The sequence below is a fragment of the Antechinus flavipes genome, chromosome 4, assembly GCF_016432865.1.
Source record: "Antechinus flavipes isolate AdamAnt ecotype Samford, QLD, Australia chromosome 4, AdamAnt_v2, whole genome shotgun sequence".
NCBI lineage: Eukaryota > Metazoa > Chordata > Mammalia > Dasyuromorphia > Dasyuridae > Antechinus > Antechinus flavipes.
In genome coordinates, this window is record NC_067401.1 from 370,657,923 (window position 1) to 370,679,550 (window position 21,628).

Sequence of the window (21,628 nt, forward strand, 5' to 3'; positions counted from 1 at the left end):
TCATTGCATTTTGAGGAAACTAAATATGGTTTTAGACCTTGTTCTCAAAAGCGGCAACTGTGAGCACTAAAACTTCTTAGACACAAATTTCATATGAATTTCGTGTACAGGTCTATAAGTCTCACTGACAGAGTGGACTGTCCCGGCTCAATAATTGATGTACTGAAAACTCTCTAGGTAGACCATGATTTGGATATTTTATGGGCTATTATGTCAAGGATCTATGTCAGACAGGATGCTATACACAATGCCATATAGAAAAATTATCATCACTTGCAAAACTACTAGTATTTTTATGTACTTTTGGGGCAAGTACAGCTAAGAGAAAACTATGAAACATTCTCTAATTATCCTGGATCTGTTTTTTTTTTTTAATTTAATTTTATTTAATAATAACTTTGTATTGACAGAATCCATGCCAGGATAATTTTTACACAGCATTATCCCTTGCAATCACTTATGTTTCGTTTTTTCCCCTCCCTCCCTTCTCCCCCCCCCCAAGATGGCAAGCAGTCCTATATATGTTAAATATGTTGCAGTATACTGGATCTGTTTTAAAGACAAAAGACTATATTTATTTTTTCTGATCACCAAGGATATATTCTGTATCTAATAAAAATAAATCCACATTCATAGGTCCTTGATTCATAAAGTTTAATACTCATAAAATTACAATTCAATTAAATAGTAATAGTTTTTAACAATGCAATTTGAAATGTATATTGCTAAGAATTTGTTCATTCCAAATGTATTCTGTGTACAGATGTATTGTATTGTATATATGATATTGTATATAAATGAATACACAAATGTTTGTTGTTAATTAGCAAGAATTTCTAAACTATTCTACTAATTTTGTTTTTATTTTTCAGAAGAAAGACACATTCAAAAAATGCCTTTGGAATATAACGTCTTACTTAACCCAGGAACTATGACACCATTGATCTATCCAGTTGGTTATGATCACTTTACTGTGGTAAAGAATCTGACCCCATATACACAGTATGAAATAAGGATACAAGCATGTCATAATGGTGAGCATACTTCATATCCTTTGTCTGGGCTGAATCAAGTATCAAATTTTACCCCTCCCCACAAAAAATGAATACATATATTTTTAATATAACTAAAATAGCTAACATCTCATTTCTCTTTTGAAGTGAACTGTTTACCTAGAAAAATCAGTCTGGTATTGAGTGGTGCATTATATATTTCTGCACTTTATCATGAATATTTAACTGTAGATTAAAATGTTAGTCATTTTTGTGTGTGTGAATATAAAGTCCTGTTTTATAAAATACTTTAAAAGAAAAACACTCACTCATATGAAAGTCTTTAGAAATGTAAAGCAAACTGGGGAATACAAAAGCTTCATAAAATATAGATTTAACTTAGTTTATCCCACTTTTTGTGGTTATAATATTGGATTAAATCTGAATAAAACTTTTCCATTTTATTACACTTGTCTAACCTTTATCTCATATACATTGAATATTTTTTAATAAGCAGCTTGTAGTCAGTAATATCAACATTTGGACAAGCCCTCCCTTTCTCTAAGCTTCACTTGTTTTATTGAAAATTAGACAGATAAAGCATTCAGTTACATTTTAGTCAGTTACAATTTAGTCCCTAAGTCTTCCAAAATCATATACTTATTTCAACATTAACCCAGGATTAGGACGATAAGGCATGCATTTCTTTTTATGGATAAGACACATATTTGTATATGTTTTATCCCCCTATAAGGTTATAAAAACTTTGAGGTCAAGGACTATGCTATTTCTATTATATTTTAATCTCTAGCTCCTAGTATGGTGTTGTTATAGGTACTTTATATGCATTTATTGATTTGAAAGCAGATAGCTATGAGCAATGCATCTCATTTCAACTACTGGAAATAGTCTCTGATAATCACTTTTTCTAACATTTTCTAACATGCACATTTTATATGAGACATAGAAAATGTAGATGTTGGTCCTCACACCACTTTGCTCAATAATGAGCATTTTTAAGTCCTTTATATATACCAAGTTCAGTATCCTATTGTTGGATTTGACTACCTTTACATTACTTCAGATAGGTAATCTAACATCAGTTTACCCAATCTATTCTTACAACTCCCAAAATATATTATCACTAGAAATTTCAATTTTTTCAAGTTACTATTGCTTCCTGTGGAATTTATAAAGAGTTCATGGTCATCTGTCTTTCTATGATTTCTCTCAATAGCTGAAATATGATGACACTACAATTCAGTTTCAAAAGTGCTTTCTACAGGTTACTTAAAACATAAACATTATTGACTTGAAGATCTTTCTAGTTTCTTTTCTTGCCCTCATTTATCCAAGTTCACTTACACATTCAGTCATGTCTGTCAAGATCATTCTTTCATTGATTTTTAACATAAGGTCAGCTTGTGATTTTCCATGTGATTAGAAGAGAGCAGTTAAATTCAATTGATTAAACATATATTTATGCAGTGGCAAATATCACACCGAAATATTTTTGTGAGTCTTGGACGTGCATGATGTGATATTTTCTCTCAACAGAATTTCACCCTTTTCATTATTTTTATGGATTTTAATATTGGAATCAGCTGATAATGTGATCATACCAGCTAACAAGTGAAGGTATGATCTATCAGCATTTTGAGTAACAAGGAGAAGACAATGGATATCACTCTTTAATTGGGATCTGAAATTTTTCCCTCAGAAAAAACTTACAGTTTATAATACACCTGAAGAAAAAAAAAAAAAAGACTAGATTCAGCATTGTTCTCATGGCTTTTGGAAAATATATTTTGTTCAAGGAAATATTTTACAATTTCTCTTTATGATAATTTTTCATATTCAAATTTTTTTCTTTAATATGAATTTTCACATAAAATTTCCTGAAACAACAAATTCTTACATGTGTATTTGAAGCACTATAGATATGAATGGAATCAATCATATCCAAATCAACATTGATAATGTAGTAGGAAGAATTATCCAGGCCCTTTGCTGGTTTTTTTTCTCAAATATTCTGCCTGACTTATAATTTTTGTTTTTCATTAGCACATATATTGGAGCATTTAAAAAGAGCAGAAATCCAGTTACTGCATTTAGCATTATATATTGTTATATTGTTAGATTTCTGATAACAAAACTAGTTTTGTGTGTTGATATGAAAATAAACCTTAGTAAAAAAAAGAAATAAGAGTATTTGAGGATGTTGAATTACCACTGACCTTTATTTATGAAAACATCAGAGACTACAGAGCCTACGGATGACTCCCTATAATTTTATTAAACCCTATAATATGAGCAGGTAATTGAACTCTAGATCTGCAAACTATGGGGGAAATGATTTTATAACAAGGGATCTTAATAGTATCTTGTAAGTCTTTTGAACTACTGAGGATCAACCTGTGTAAAAAATTTATGTTCATCTCTCTACTGTCTCATATTTTTACTTTGTCTATTTTGTCATCTATTTGTCTGTCTATCTACCTGCTAATCTATCATCTATCCATTTATCCATTATCTATCTATTAATCTATCTATCTGTCTATCTGTTTACCTATCTACTTGTCCAGGTTTATCTACCTAAATCATCTGCCTATTTTATAATCCATTTGTTTAAATTAACTATCATCTATTTGTCTATCATAGATCTCTATGTATGCCTATCTCTCTATAAATCTATTGATCTATCCGAACATCTCAACAAATACATAGTAAAAGAGCCTTATTGAGGGTAGGGAGTGTTTTATATCTTTATATCTCCAATGTCAATCTGAATGTTTTATTTTATTTTTTCAAGAATGTTTGCAAGTTCATTAATTTTAAGAACTCTCAAAATTAAAACAATTTTGTACAAATATAGATCAGTACCTGTTCTCCAAGTTATTTTTTCAGAGTTTCTTTGAAACTTTCTTTGAAGAACAGAGTAGTTATGTAACTTTCCCAGAATGACAAAGCCTGTATATATCAGAGGCAGACCTTTAATTCAATGTAGTTTTCATTCTACAAAATTGTACCTTGCCTTATATATAATAGATATTTCTTAAATTTTACAATATTGATTTAACTTAAATATTTTAGAGGAAAGTTATTGCAAAAAAAAAAAGAAGAAGTAATAGAAGCTAATATCCAGAAATAAAAGACTAGTTCTTACAGGATGCTTTAAAATTATTTTCTAAGATAATCATTATGAATATAAACAAGGTTCTGTAACTTTCTTAGAAATATAATTGTATAAAAGATTGGTTAATTTTTTTCCCTAGAAGGATAGTAATATATATTTAATGTTCATTTGCTTGAAAAATTCAAACAAAATTTTGTACTGATTGTCAGAAATTATTTATTATAAGATTCCATGTGAAAGTTAAGATGCAGAAATAGTACTCTATCCTATATATAGTGACCTCAGTGGTTATTTCTTTTAGAAATGAGAGAATGGCAGACAATCAGTTATATAATGAACTAGATTGTCCTCAGATTAGTCACAAAGATTAGCAGTCATTTTTAAATGTTTTGGTTAATAAATTTTCCAGTTTCTCTTTTTTAGATTTATATAGATAAATATAACATTGAAATCCAAACTTGCCAAATGTAGGATCCTTTCCCTCATCCCCTCCTTGAAAAATGTATTTTTTGTATTTTTTTCTCCAGATGGCTGTGGAGTCAGCAGTGGTACCTTGGTGACAACTTTTGAAGCAGCTCCCATGTATCTGAACTCTCCTTTTCTTGTGACAACTGGACCTACCAGCATATTGATTAGATGGTTACCACCTAAAAAGCCAAATGGAGTCATCATCCACTATTTTATTCACCGGTAAAACTCTAACTATTTTTATTCAATGTTTAAGCATTTATAGGATTCCTATGTGATGGAATGCACTGTGCCCTTTGTTCACAAAAAGACTTCCTAGATGATGACTAGGGGAGGAGAGATTTATGCAGACACATTCATTTAATTTGTGAATACAAATGTACAAGTAGGTTGACTGTTTTGATTCTTTATTAAGCTAGACCAGATCGAATCAGTAAATTGAATCAAACTACCTGGTTTATTGTATCCAATTAATGATCAGTTAACAATAGATTATAAAGAAATAGTAACTATTTTATGAAACATTTGGTTCTAGTCTAAATGTCATATTCACTTAAAAGTTGGAAAGTATAGTTTAAACTACCCAACTATTAATTTGGAAGGTACTAATTAAAGATCTCATAGAATCATAGTCAGAGGGGCAATTAGGTAGTGCAATAGATAGAACATCAGCTCTGAAGTTAGAAGGACCTGAGTTCAAATTCAGTTTCAGACACTTAACATGTCCTAGCTGTGTGACCTTGGGCAAGTCACATAACCCCAATTGCCTCAGCAAAAAATTAAAAAAAGAAAAAGAAAAAAAGACTCAGAGTTAGATCTGGAAGATAATCAGAGATTTTGTATTTATTATTAAAATGAAAGGATTACTCTCAGTTTTCAGAGGTCACTGAGTCACAGAAAAGTTCAGTAACTTTCCTGAAGTCACACATGTATTAAATAGCAGGCCTGAAATCTGAACCTAAATTATCTAACTCCAAATCCATACTTCTTTTTGTTGCCACACCTTTGCCCCACTTCTTCCATTACTGATGTGACTTTTGTTTGTCATGTAAGGATGTAGTCTTTATAAAACAGAGATCATTCTTGCTTTTCAGGATTTCAATAGCTCAATCATTTACATTTTGTCAGGCATGCAATACTTTCTCTTTACTTCCTTAGAGCTGGCTTTTCATTCACATTCTGTTTGCTTCTGAAAGTGAACAGGTATCATAAGTATTTTTTTTTCTTTCTCTTCATTATTGTGTAGTCTCATTATAATTGATGATAAATATTTTTAAGAATTAAACAAAGGAAAGAAGGAAGGAAGGAAGGAAGGAAGCAAGAAAGGAAAAAAGGAAGGAAGGAAGGAAGGAAGGAAGGAACGAACGAGGGAAGGAACGAAGGAAGGAGGGAGGGAAGGAAGGAAGGAAGGAAGGACGAAGAAGGATTTATTGATGTACTATATTCCAGGCACTGTGCTAAGTGCTTTAAAGATATGATTCTTTTGATCCTTACAGCAACTCTATAGGAGAGGTGTGTTTTTTTTCCTATATTTGACATTTGAGGATACTGAGACACACTGAGGTCAGGTGACTGTCATAGGGTCACACAGCAAATATTCAAAGCATAAAATTCAGCTTCCTGACTCCTTACTGACTCTTAGATCAGTGCATTATGTACTACATAGTCTCTTGGAAGTCACATAGATCACTACTTCAATTTTATAGTTGAGGAAATTGAGGCACAAACAGAGACTTTCACAGTCATTCTGTGAATTGATAGCATTATGCCAAGAAGCCAAGTCTCAGAGTTTGGGGCTTTTACCAATATGTCTCACTTTCTCAGAGCCTTACCCGTCTATATATGACATCATGAAGAACCTTGTATAAAGCAATCTGAACTGAATCACTGTTGGGAGTTAATTGTCTAATACAGAAAACACTGACAGAAAATATCATAAAGGATATGAATACAGATAAATGCCTCCAATAAGTATGTTGAGTGTATAAAGCATGACAAAGGTTTCTTATCAGCCTTTAAATTCAGTGATCTTTGTGATGAAATCCAGCCCAAGGTCCTTAAACTTTAGACTTGATCTTTGTCCCCATGTAGCTTCACATATCAAGGCCCTTATCTTAAAATGCAACTTCCATGAAAAATTAAGAGTTTTTAGCAAAATTGCCAAAAGAGGAAGTATTATTGAACTTCTGGTTATGTAAATGATATTACTGAAAATGAGCAAGCCAAATTTCTTCTCAGCAAACATTAATTTGAAGAATAATATTTCTGATTCAAATACAACACGAACATGTAAAAATGACTAATGTGAATTTACATTTTACGCTAAGCACATTAGTGCAGGCTCTAAAAATGCCCATCCTCTGGAAATAGTTTTCTTTCATCTACTTAATGCTAATTGTATGAGAAAAGCACATCAAATCCCTATTCTGAATAAGGGGAAATAAAGTATCTGTTATAGCCCAGGACGTGGTTTCACTCTGTTGGTTTTGTAAATAAAGCTCATGATTATGTTGAGTATTCCATGGCAGCTATAGAGAGGGAAAACAGGAAATATAATGCAGAAAGCCCGCTTCAATGAAAAATACTGTAAATTGAATTTGACAGCATTTGATGGCATTTGATTATTCTAGTCACAGCCAAACAATGATATAAAGAGTAATATGAAACAGAATGTGTTACTGCCTAGCAGACTCAAAAGCAATAAACCTTCCTCCAATGTGACACAATCACTTCACAATCATAATTGTAGCCTGTTGGATACCTCTGAGTACAGCAGAAGGGCACTGACTGACATAGATACATTTTGTTTTTTATTTAAAGTGAAATGAAAATGGCGCACTGGGGCTCCAGATACAATCGTTATATTCACCTACATAGGCATGAATCACTTGGCAGTTATTTCAGCTGAAGTTTAAATGTGCTTAGACAACAACAATATCAAATCTTTCTTCGATAGCTGCAAAAAAAAAAAATCTGAAATTTGTAAGGACAGGAATAGAATGTAGGCACATGGTTCTTTTTCATTCCAAGGCTCTACATTGGCCCTTATATCGTCATAACAAGCAGCCTGCAGTATTTCTGGGAAGATGATGACATGTAATTTCTTCTTCATCATTTGCCTTCTTATTGTATCACCACCAAAGGAAATTCATTTAACTCAACTACAGACTATTTGGTGAACTAGCCTATGCAGATCTTTTCATTAAAATTGCAAGAAGCCTGCTTGTCAATCTCATTCTGAAAATGTTTGCAAAATGATTGTCACTCTGCCAAAAAAAAATCCCTTTTTCTCCCCCCTGATAATTTTCTTCTGTTGTATAAATGGTTACCTTTGGATATTATCGGATTAAAACCTGTCTGCTACCCCCTAAAAGATAAGATGTTTATAATTTTTAACCCATAAAGGGCCATGACTATAAGTTATAGTACTGCCTTTTGTTTTATTAGTATTACCTAGTATTTAAATTATGTTATTGATGGTTTGAATTCTACATGAGAGGCTTCCCTTCTTGTCTTTTGAAAACTAATGATGAAATAAGTTTTATAATGGTAGTTGGAACATGAGACATTAGATATCTTTGGGAAATTATGTATATTTGGTTTGGTGCCAGTTTATTCAATATTGTAGAAGCTACCATATTGAGCAGGTGATTCTCTTATCAATAAATAATTGGTTTGTATGATAAATCAAAGACCTTTCAGCATTATGCTATCAGCTTGTATTTTTCTTTTCCTAAGCTATGTTTTCATTGGGTAGACCACCCTATGTGAATCCCATTTTACTAGATGCTTTACAAAAAAATATATATATCTATACTAGCTAGGAGACTATTACAAAAGAAGAAGTGGTGAACATTTTCTCAGAATGATAAGAAAAATCTTAGAATCATAAATTTAGGCTTGGAGGGGAACTTAGAGGTCATCTAGGTGAACCTACTAATTTTATAAAAAAGGAAACTGCAGTACCTAGAGTTTAATTGGCTCTGTCCAAAATCATATAAGTGGTAGAGCCAGGATGAAATCTAGGTCATCTGAACACAAACTTTGGGAGTGGTAAACAAGCAATACTCTTCTTATATTATCTACATTGTCCAAATAATTCCCTAACTATGTTCTGCAAGTAAGATACTACTGATGAACTATTTAGACATCCTTTATTTTCTCTTTTGCCTTTGTATCCCAAGAACTTAGCTCTCTGAACACTGTAAGTGCTCAATACATGATTTTTTTCATTGAATTTAATAAAATTGTTAATGGAAGACCTCACAAATAGACCTCCCTCTGGTCTATCATAATCTACATAAAAGGCATCTGTTTGTTTTCCATCTGTTGATATCTAGACTCTTCTCTTTTGAAAGTTTTAGAATGCAATGTGTCTTGAGAGTCGGAAAATGTAATCACCTAGAAGAAGAACTTCTCATCCATTAGGAATCCTCCATGGTAGTGATGAACAGCTTTGGCAAGCATTTATAACCTTATTTTGTATCTTGTTGCTATTGATAATCAGATGATTTGGTAAATTCATCTCTATCTATCTAGATTTTATTTTCCTTTCTAATATTTTCCTCTTTAATCTTCAATCTTTAAATTCTTTAAATCTTTAAAGATCTTTAATACATATGTAGGTCACTCTCATAAAATATTTTGAAAAATTCATTTATTGATGTATTTCATCTTTACATCAGTTTTCTCCCTATTCCCCTTCCAAGCTAAACATTCCTTTTTTGAATAAAAAAAATCCAAAAAATGATATATAAACTATATCTTAAAATATATGAAATTTCTTTCATTCCCTCCTTCTTTTCCACACATTCTATTTGGAAGTTTTTGTTTCAAATAGAAATAAAATGTTTTATTTGTTTATTTTGTCAGTCTGCTTGTTTTTCTGTGGGGATTTATATAAGTGCAGTTCCCCTTTTTCTTTTTTTATTATTTAAATTGGTGCATTTTCTGGTGGTCTTTTTTAAGCTAAGTGAATAGAGAGTTTATGCCCAACCTCTTAATCATCTTGCCAAAAATCTCAATCTTCAACTTATTAACAACTTACTAGTGTCAACTGTAATGTTCACGCTAGCTTTCTGGAGGATCTGCCTTGGTCTTTAGGTGGAGAAGTGATGAAGGCAGAACAGCCACCACGAGTCTGGTCAAAGATGGAGTCCAGAGTCTGGAATCTGGAGTCCCACATCATCTTTGTGTCTGTGGCTGAGAGACTCTTCTGTGTCTGAGACTCCCTTAAATACCTCAGTATGATTACATCACTACAGCACACTGAGCATGCACCAACTGTTAGAAGAGACATTATATCACTATATCACATTAAGTATATGTTTAGAGAACCATTATCTCACATTAACTTACCCTGCTGTTTTTGATTCAAGTACACCTTTTCAGAGTTCTGGCCCTCTACAGTCAATGACTTCATTTTTAGCAAAATGTAAGTATTTATGTGGTTTATTTTACCATAGAGTGCCAAAATGGTGTTTGTAAGTTTGTAAAATGGTGTGTGAATCAGTAGCCACTGCCCCCTTTTAAACCATGTTACCATTATTACTGCAGAAGTGGGGAGTTGTCATGGAGGTCTGAAGAACATTTTTAAAAGTTGGTTTTATGAGTTATCGTTGACAAATTAACTGTTATTTGTGATCAGTCTATTGGTAATTATTATTAGTATCATGCAGTTAGGGAAGCTGATTCTTCAATAAGATATTCAGTCTATCACCATAATGATCTTTATACCTTGGAACAATCAGCTATATTTTATGCCTATAAATTCCAAGGTGCTTCAAAACACCAAATCTTATAGCCATCATTTAGGGGAGCAATTTTTATGAATAAAAGACCCTTCATCCTCCCCATCCCCAAAATTAAAATATATGGAACAATGAAAAATTGCCATCTATTCCAAGCCTAAGATCTGAGGGAATGCCTTTGCCCCAGACTACTAGTCCTGTATCTAGCCCAGGCTCTACATCCATCATCCAAAGGAGCCACCTTCAAGGGGACATGACCTGGCAACACCTCTATAGATGTTATAGTCCCAATCTTTCCAGCATCCACAATTACTAAAGACCAGGAAAGGAAAGTTTTTGCCACCAGAGTCCTCGGTGCTGTCAAATGTACAGATCATCAAAAGCAGATATGCTTTTACCAGTAGAAACAACATTAAAGAAGATGCATCACCATCTGCTTTGCAACTGCACCCAAAGGACCAAGAATTCTTTCCATATGGCATGTTGCAAAAACTTGCTATCTGTCTTGTCTCCTTCATCAGAATATGAGCTCCTTGAGAACAGGGACAATCTTACTTTTCTATTTTTATCTTCAACCCTTAGGACAGTGTCTGGCACATCAAAAGTGCTTAATAATTTTTTTTTTAATTTCGGTAGTTATTTACTAAGCACTTAGCATGTACTAGGCGCTGTGCTAAGTGCTGGGGATAAAAAGAATTTTTTTTTAAGTTCTTGGCCTCCAGGAAATTATAATCTAGTGGAGAGACAACAAGCAATCAAATATGTACAAACAGGGTATATACAGGTTAATTAGGAAATAATAAACAGAAGGAAGACACTAGAATTGAGTCATTCATGTAGAAGATGAAATTTATGTTGAGACTTGAAGGAATCTAGGAAAACTTAGTTATATCATGCAGGGGAGATAGGGAAAATGCCTAAAATAACATGGTAAAGTGTCTTATTAGTAGAACAGGAATGAGACAAGTATCACTTGATTTAAGAATAGGTAGCAAGGAATAAGCCATGAGAAGACTGAAAAGTTAGGAGACAGGATCAAGGAGTTGAGTTTGAATTACAAACAAAAGCCTTGTAATTTGATCCTGGAACTAATAGGGAAGCATTCCATTTTATTAAGCAGGATGGAGTATGGTTAGACCTACATTTTAAGAAAATCACTTTAGCATTGGACTATAGGATGGATTGGAATAGAGAGAGACCTGTGGCAGGCAGACTTACCAACAAGATATTGCTGTACTCTAGTCTTGAGACACTGTCCTCAATTGTAAGAGGAAAATTTGGAAGGGAATAGGGAATGTTTAGGGGAAAAGATGATAGAACTCAGTTTTGGATGTGATAAATTTAGTATGTCTCTTACCCATCCAATTTGAGATGTCTGAATGGATATGAAAGATGGGAGGTTTGAATGGTAGATTGAAGAACTGTCAGAATAGTGATAATAATCAAAACTATGGGTATTGTTGAGATCCTTAAGTAAAGTAGTATGGTGGAAGGATGAAAAAGGTATGGGCCAAAACCTGGTAGGACATCCATAGTTAGGATGAGGATCCAAAAAAGGAGACAGAGAAGTAGTTATTTGAAAGGAAGAATTAGGAGTCAGTGCTGTCTGTGAAACTTAAAGAAAGGAGGATAGCAATAAGAGAGTAATCAGCAATAATCAGGGAAGTCAAGAGAAATGAGGATTGAGAAAAGGCTCCTGGACTTGACATTTGTTATTTGGCAATTATTATTGACAATTGATCATTGGTAACTCTGGGGAGAGAGGTTTTGGTGGCAGAAAGATCAGAAGTCAGATTATAAGAGTTTAAGAACATGAAAAGATAGGAGGGTAAAAAGACAGGAAGTTGATGTATTTATTGTGTAAAAACTGAAAACCTTTAACAAAGATGAGATGTAGGATGATAGTTAAGGTGGATGAAAGAATTGAGTAAGGGTTTTTAGGAATTTTTAGGCAATAGAGAATTAGCCAAAAGACAAGAAAAATGAAGATAAGAGATTGGTTAAAAAAAAAAAAAAAGGCAAATTGGCTTTAAAAATTGAAGGCAAACAGGAGGTGGTATAACTTGTTGGAGGAATTGTAATTGAATAGGATCAACCTGTGCAAGTAGATGGGTTTGCCTCGGTAAAGAGTAGGTAGGGTCATCTCTTCAGGTGAAATAGATACAAATGAGGCACATGACATCTGAGTGATATGAGGAACAGGAGAGAAGAGGGAGTTCACAGTAAATAGATTTTTTTCTTACTGTAAAATATAAGGCAAGATTCTCAATATTAAGGATAGGGGAACCTTTGGAGTACAAAAAGAGAGTTGAAAATGTTTGGAAGAGCTGCTGTGTAGTGTGGGATGATAAGTTGCTAAGAAGGTATAGAAGGATTGCCTATCAATTCATTCAGCTTCACATCAGGGTATGGCACCATAATTTATCTTTAAGGATGAAAAGTATATAGTAAATAATTATTTATCAGTCCATATTTTTATTCCCCTTTAGTGCCAAGTAACATGGTATTTTGCCATTTGGCTTTCTATTAAATTACATTTCAATTTCTCATCATCTCATGAATATCACCTTGAGTAGGTTAAAAAAAAATTATGTCATTATAATACAAGTAAAATTCCACAAAGATGGAAATGCTTTGATTATGGGCCTATAAGGAGGGTATTTTGAGACATTTTTGTCGGCAGTAGGGAAGTAACCAATAGACAGAAAAAGACTGATGATAAAAGAGAGACTGGTGATGAACTATGTTTCTGTCATTTCAAAATGATCCCAACCAAATTTGAAGAATCTTACTCCAAAAATATTGCTAACTTTTTTCTGTCCTAGCAAATAATTAAGACTGCCTGTTTAAATAGAGAAGGGTTGCAATCTATATCAGCAAAAAGTTCCCCAACTGATGAAATTATGGATCTTGTGAAGTATCAAATTATATGATATTGTTAATGATATCTAACATTTTTAAAACTCTATAATTTACCAAGCACTTTACATACATCATCTCACTGGATTCTCACAACAGTCCTCTAACTCTAGCTAGAAACTCCCATCTAAAACATGTCTAACATGATTTTATGCAAAGAATAAGAGATTGGCTATTCAGGAGAAAGTACTTCCAGTTAAATGAGCAGTTGAATCCTAAATCTTAAGTCGATTGAAATGATTACAGCCTGCTCAACCACTTCTGTTTAAAGTTTATTCAGACATGAAGATGTTCTGTTTTTTAGCACCACAGATGGAACCATTTACCTCACCATAAGTTTCATTCATTAAATATTCAACAATGATAAGAACTAAATACTTAACCAAGTTACATTCTTCTCTTGTGCTCCTGCATAAATATGGATCTAGAACCATGTTTAATCTTATTACATGCAAAGAGTAAATAATTCACATTTGGAGTCCCCTCCTTTTTTCTTCAGTGTCACGGATTAACTAAAACATCTCTACTTTTCAGTTTCTGAGTGAAAGTTCAATAAAAGTTGTCAACATCATCATAGAGAGGCTAGCACCAGGACTGGAACTTGGGCTTAAAAGGAGCTTACAGAAGTTGCAAACATGACGGTGCCACGGGGTAACAATGCTGATGAAAAGAAGGATTTTCCTTCTTTTACTTTGAAAATTTGTAATATTTTTCTATCTTCATTCCCAGTCCCTCTTCTGAACTTGTATACTTCATCCAAAATAAATGACAATATTTTGATTGGTAGCATCGTGCAGTCTGCAGTCTGATGCTGAGAGATGAAGACCTCAGGCCAGAAATCCAGGTTTTAAGTCATCAGGAAATGAGCCATTGTCTTCTGAATGCTGTATAGAATTAAGGGCAAGATGAAGTCATGTGTCTCCCAAGAATGGTGTCTTCAAAGTCAGTTCTGAACTTCAAAGATGCAGAAATAATCTTAGCAGATAAGATCACAGGACAAGAGATAGAAAGAAATCCCATTAAAAAAATTTTAAGAGGCACATACTTGGAAAAGAAACAGAGAAAAATTCTATACTTAAATGTAATGCCAGAATCCAAAGAAATGTTTACCATGGCAAATCAATAAAATATTCCAAATCCTTGTACTCTTTCTAATGTAACTTCACAATACATTTTAAACCAAAGAGATATATGTGGATTCCAAAACCAGCAATATGGCAGTACCATGTTGTACCTATTGTATGTATAGTACCATAAGTACTATGTATATCACAATCTAATACAGAAACCTGTGAAACTCAGACTGTCAGTAAACCATTATAAAGTGTAAAATGATGTGATTTCAGGGGAAAAAATTGAATGGAATGACTTATGTAGGAGAGTTGAAAAACAAAGTTGATATTTATCAAAGGACAGTAGAGGTGATGTCTAGTTTCTAATTCTCAGATGAGTCTGTATCTTGACTATGTATTGCCACTTTCTGAAAACTCACCTTCTGAAAAAGCACAAGAAATTATGCAACAGGGACCGGCTAGATGGAATAGTGGATAGAGTACCAGCCCTGAAGTCAAGAGGTCCTGAATTCAAATCTGGTCTCAGACCCTTAAAGCTTTCTAGCTGTGTAATCCTGGGCAAGTCACTTAAACCCAATTGCCTCAGGGGAAAAAATGTAATAGGTAAAGTCTCATAATGATAATATTTGTAACATTGCTGTTCAGATTTGCTGAGAGGATATCACTGATCAATTATGCACAGGAAAATATCTAAAAATGTCAATGACCTAACTTAATCCATATTCCTCAGCAGTACAGCTAACATATTCGATCAGAAAAAATTGGATAATATATCTGGGGTTAGAGATCCTATCTCTAATCACATGCATATATTCAGTAAATTAGAGAATGTGGATGGTTTTGCAGCTCCAACATGCATGAGTGGAGAGTCTGAGAAGAATGGTGACCCAACTCATGAGTCACACACATATGCTATGAACCTGACAATTTAAGTGATTTTGTGGATAAAACTTCTATAGATAGTGAACTGGAGGATGACAGTGACATCAAAAAACAGGCATGTATGAGCATTACATTTGGCATATCTGATGAGATGTGTGGGCAGCATCTCAACAGTTGTGGGTAAAATTACTAAAAAGGCATACAGCAGCATAAACAGTTTGCTAGACTGTATAGGATCAACTACTTAGAGTTCATTTCCACACTCTAAGCTTGTAAAAGCTAACAGCTTAGAGTGTGGGAATGAAAACTCATGCAATTTGACTATTTGTATAGACAGTTACATTGCAGATATATCATCGAGTTCTCGAAAGTCGATGGGAAGACTAACAAAGAGCTTGTCAGATTGTACCTCTGTAATATCTATAGAGAAGAAGACAGCATACAGAAATCGTGGTTCCTCTTTAGTCTCTGAATTCAGCAAGCTAAATAGGACAGAATTGCCTTTTAATAAGATCTTGAGCAGTGACTGGATTATGTAGATGACATCACAGAATCTTGATGTAATCTAAGAACTGTGAATAGTTTAAAACAAGTGAGGAAGATGATTCTGGGAAAGTGTAATAATGTACTGTATCTTTAGGCTGAAACTGAATCTTCAGAAGAACTGAAAGCTGCTCATCCTTCTTCCAATGATGAAAGCGCTTCTCCAGAAGAAAGCTCGAATTCTTTGTTTCGTGATGATGGAGACTGAGAGAATCCATGTCTCCTAGAAGAGTTATCAGGTAGTGCAAAGAACGGAATGACTTTCAACGAATCTAGATTTTACTATTACTACTATGAAGTTCCTGAGTTTAACAACAGCAAATGTGAACTTTCTCATGTCATTGAAATCTATGATTTCCTCCAAGAATTTCAAACCAAGATCTCCTACATGTCTTTTTGCAGCTATCAAAAATTTAAAAAAAATTATATTAAATAGGTGGATGACACAGATGGTTTAGGAGTGTTCTCCATTCCAATTACAGCTCATGATGCCCTGAGCAGTAAGCTCATAATGGTAAAGATCTGACTATTCTTTCAGGCCACAAGAGTAGTCAGAGCCAAAGCAAGAGCCTATGTGATTTTTCAAACTAGTCAAGGTACATCCTGAGACTTTCACTGCCCTAAAGTCCAGTGATTAGTGTCCTGGTGGTAAGGATCTCGTGGACTAAAGCAGAACACTATTATAAAACTCAGGTAACTAATAAAAGCCTGTGAAAGAAACTGGTTGTAAGTCAAGCAACAGGAGAATATCTGGAAAGGGCAGGATCAGGCATCTGTCTGAGTATCATCAAAGAAAGGAATAATTTCATTAACTCAAAATGCCCCAGGCTAGAAGACCCATTTTGAATTTTGTTTGTATATGAAAAAGACAGAGACAATAGGTTCTAAGAGAAAGAAAACTATTATGGCTGCTCTGCTTTCTAGACATGGAAGAAATGGTTTGGAATTGCTCCATGTAGAAACTAGGAGAACGTAATGTTCACCAACCAGGAAGAAACTTGAATGTGTCTTTAAGGAGTCTAGAGGGCAAAAGAAGCCATAGATATATATGAACAATTTGTCTGAGAAGAATTTGTTAAAACTGAATTGTAGAAAAGAAGGGGAAAAAAAGAATGACCAGGGTGCCATGCCAGAAGACTATCAAGACCTTGATAGAGAAGATGGAAAAGAAGCATGAAAGACATGCTCCAGCACTTCATCTAACTTTGAACAGAAATGTCTAGATAATTAGCATATATAGATGAAGAATGCAGTGTTCTCAGGAAAACCAGAACTCAGATTTTAATGCTAGATCTTTTTTAAAAGGTAGGTCCAGAGCACCATAGATGATTGACAGCAGCAGTATTTCAAGATTTCAAAAGTTGAGGCTTCATTGAATGCCCACCTTATACTATATTAGGTAAATGGCAGCTACCAAGGCACAATGTCCACTAGTGATTATTTAAACATTGAAATTATGGTATAAAAGAGATGTATAAAAATCTGTTTTGGGGGTAGGGGACAGAGAGAGAATCATCTTGGAAAGGCCAAAATCAAACTCTGCAGAAAACCTGGTCTCAGGATTTTTACCCAGTTATATGTACCCTGAACATCTGGGTTGTTTCTAAGCCTTAACATGTTACAAAATATATGTGTACATGTCATAACTATTTTTATCATTATTATCATGTTACTACATGTTAGTAGTAACCCTACTACTAACCCATGATTTCATCAGTGTCACTATTGCCTATAATGAGGCAATACACTTACCATTATTAGATGCTCCTCATAAGTTGCTGTAACCAACAAAAAAAATTACATCTATCCAAAAGCCATGCTTTTAGTGAAGAACATCCCAAAACTTGTTTACATAGGCACTCAGTCAATAAAGGTATGAGATCCCTGAGTTATTATTTCCAAAGTGGTGGGACCTACCAAAGTTTTATTTTTTTGGGATAGCTCTCAAGAACCTCTGATTTCTTCTATGTCAAGATGAGACATTAGATTTAGGAGATGGTACTGAACATACTTAAAAAACATAATAGCTTTTTAAGGGGCAGCCAGATGGTGCAGTGGATAGAGCATTGACCCTTGACTCAGGAGGAGCTGAGTTCAAATCCAGCCTCAGACACTTAACACATACTAGCTGTGTGATCCTGGGCAAGTCATTTAACTTCAATTGCCTCACAAGAGAAAAGAGACAATAAGGGCTTTTTTATTTTCAAAATATGTGCAAAGGTAGTTTTCAACATTCACTCTTGCAAAACCTTGGATTCCAAATTTTTCTCCCTCTCTTTTCCTCATTCCCCTCCCCTAGACAGCAAATAATCCAATATATAGGTTAAACGTGCAATTCTCCTAAACATATTTCCACATTTATCATGCTGCACAAGAAAAATCAGATCAAAAAGGGAAAAAAATGAGAAAGAAAACAAAATACAGGCCAACAATGAAAAAGTGAAAATACAATGTTGTGATCCACATTCAGTCCCCTTACTGCTCTTTCTGGATGCAGATGGCTCTCTTCATCACAGGTCTATTGGAATTGGCCTGAATCACCTCATTGTTGAAAAAAACATGACCATTAGACTTAATCATCACATAATCTTCTTGTTGTTATGTACAATGTTCTCTTGATTCTACTCACTTCCCTTAGCATCAGTTCATGTAAGTTCTCCAGGCTTTTCTGAAACCATCCTGCTAATTGTATCTTATAGAACAATAATATTCCATAACTTATTCAGCCATTCCCCAACTGATAAGCATCCACTCATTTTCCTGTTTCTTGCTACTACTAAAAGGGCTTTTCATGATCTCTTTGAGATACAGGCCCAGTAGAGATACTGCTGAATCAATGGATATGCAGTTTGATAGCATTTGGGACATAATCCCAAAATGATTTCCAGAATGGTTGGATCAGTTCACGACTCCATCAACAATAAATTAGTGTCCCAGTTTTCCCCATTCACTATAACATTTATCATTATCTTTTCCTGCCCATCTGAGAGATGTATAGTGGTACCTCAGAATTGTCTGAATTTGCATTTCTCTTATCAGTAGTGTTTTAGAACATTTTTTCATTTGACTAGAAATGACTTTAATTTCTTCATTTGAAAATTACCTGTTCATATCCTTTGACTATTTATCAATTGGAGAATGGCTTGCAGTTTTATAATTTTGAGTCAGTGCTCTATATATTTTAGATATGAGGCCTTTATCAGAAACAGTGGGTATAAAACTTTTGCCCAGTTTTCTGCTTTCTTTCTACTCTTGGCTGCATTGGTTTTGTTTGTACAAAACTTTTTAAATTTAATATAATCAAAATTATCCATTTTGCATTTCATAATGTTATCTAGTTCTTCTTTAGATATAAATTCCTCCCTTTTGCACAGATCTGAGAGGTAGACTATCCTTTGTTCTCCTAATTTGCTTATAGTATCGCCCTTTATGTCTAAATTATAAACCCATTTCAACCTTATCTTAATATAGGGTATTAGGTATTGGTCAGGGCTTAATTTCTGTCATATATTTTCCAATTTTCCCAGAAATTTTTGATTGAACATACTTTTTAAAAAAAAAGTATTGGCAATGTGACATTATAAAAAGAGCTTGGCATTTGAAATCATAAAACAAAGTAAGAGAATCTGACCTCACAGTAGGATTTTTTTTTTTACAGCTAAAGAACTCCAAATAGAACATAAACATAGATATATGTGCCAAATACAATGGTCAAATACTACACATTTAAAGATTTCATGGTTTGATCTGTTGGCAGTAGCAAATAATAAAAGAGTAGGTTATAAACAGGGTTATCAACCAGTTGATACTTGACCAGATTGACTGATAACTTATCAAAAAAACTGATTATTCTTTATGATTATTGTATAGAATAAAGAAAATTGATCTTAGATTCTGAAGATGTTAGGTTCAAATCTTAGTTCTGGTATGTATTAGCTATGAGAACTTGATTGAAGAATTTAATCTTTCTTCCTCACTTTCCTTACTTGTAAAATGAGGGTGGCAGAATTGGATCATCTCAGAGCACATTTCTAATTCTTAAATCAGCAAATACAGCATAATGGATAGAAACTGCAGATAGAAAGATTAAGAATCATAGAGACCCTAATTCTAAACCTAATTCTAAATTCTTGCTAACTCTGTGATTCTGGGCAAGTCACTTAATTCTTTCATCTTTAATTTCCTTATCTATAAAATGTAGATAATAATGGCATCTACTTCCCCAAATTGTTAAATAAGATATTTTTAAATGATTTGCAAACCTGAAAGTACTGAATAAAGGCTAATATTGAATCCTATGTGTGATTTTACTATCCTATCATATATCTTGTTATGGCTATGTGTTGTTTTAATTTTAAAATTCATAACACTCATTACAAGACACCTATAGTAGAGAGCTCTAGTGGAGTTGGTCTTAGAAGGACAGATCTAAACCCTATAACTTTGACAGGCAAAACTGCTAATTCTTACTGCTTAGTCTTGGTGACTTAGCAACATGGAAGCCATTTGATTCTTAAACTAATCATTTAAAACACCTAGCCTTTTAGTTAAGATAATGGCATGTGCTTTGAGTTAATAAAGTATAGTGGACCAGGAGTCAGTCTTAGTGTCAAAAAGGTTTGCATTCAAGTTCCATCTCTGATACAAAGGATCATAGAGTTAGAGCTGAAAGAAGGCCATCAAGTGCAATATATTTATTGTATGATTCTAAATGAGTCATCAAATCTCTCAATGCTGCCAAGTATCTAAGTCCGTAATTTGCAGAACTTTTGCTGATTTGAATTAGTAGAGAGGTCTTCTTGCCATTATTTCACATACAAATGAATTCAGATCTCTCTCTCTCTCTCTCTCTCCTCTCTCTCTCTCTCTCTCTCTCTCTCTCTCTCTCTCTTTATATATACATATATACATATACATATATGTATATGTAGGTATGTATTTTTTTGGCTGAGGCAATTGGGGTTAAGTGACTTGCCCAGGGTCACAGATCTAGGAAATATTAAGTGTCTGAGGTCATATTTGACTTCAGATCCTCCTAACTTCAGGGCTGGTACTCTATCCACTGTGCCACCTAGCTACCTCTATAAAATGTATTAAAAAAAAAAAACTTTCATTTTCTAAATTTTCCCGATTTTTTTAGTCATGTCTGACTGTCCATGACCTCATTTGTGGTTTTCTTGGCAAAGATACTGAGTGGTTTGCCATTTTCTTCTCCAGCTCATTTTATAGATGAGGAAACGGAGGCAAACAGGATCATGTGCCCAGGGTCAGAGCTACTAAGTATCTGAGGCCAGATTTAAATTCAGGAAGATGTTTTTTTTCTGATTCTAGACCCAAGCACTCTATCCAGTGCACCACCATTTTAGTTGGTAATGAAGATGCAATGATACAGAAATTGCATAGGTCATGATTCAGATTTCTTAAATGACAAAATCAGGGCATTGAAAGGAAGGCACTTTGACTCCTCTGTTCTGAAGGACCTCTTGAGTTACTGCTGCTCCAGATCTTTAATCCTTTCTCTCTTAATTTTTTGTATAGACTTTTCATATGGAATATCTAAAGCTACCTCCTACTAACTAAACTACACTTTTAGACTCAGTTATTTTCATGAATATTGGGAACTGCAGACACTTAAGCCTTGAATAAGTAGGAAACCAAAGTATACAAAGGGTGGATTTATCTGATTCCTAAAATAAAATCTGAAAGTAAGAAGGTACTTTTAGACACCAGACAACACATATACTAGCTTGTATAGTATTCCCAATTGTATCAAGAGACTCATATAGAATTCTAAAATGTAAATATTACTGCATGATATATGTATTTCCATACAGATTATACTGGTTCAAACTTCTTTTCCTTACT

The 21,628-nt window shown here is 33.7% G+C and overlaps 1 protein-coding gene across 1 annotated transcript in view; it reads left to right on the forward strand.

Annotated features, from left to right (window-relative positions):
- USH2A (usherin) overlaps positions 1-21,628 on the forward strand; it is a 998,601-nt gene that overhangs the window by 859,536 nt on the left and 117,437 nt on the right. The window contains exons 58-59 of the mRNA XM_051996749.1: positions 876-1,034; positions 4,656-4,818. Of these exons, the coding sequence (XP_051852709.1) occupies positions 876-1,034; positions 4,656-4,818 (322 nt within the window). The remainder of the gene's footprint in view (positions 1-875; positions 1,035-4,655; positions 4,819-21,628) is intronic.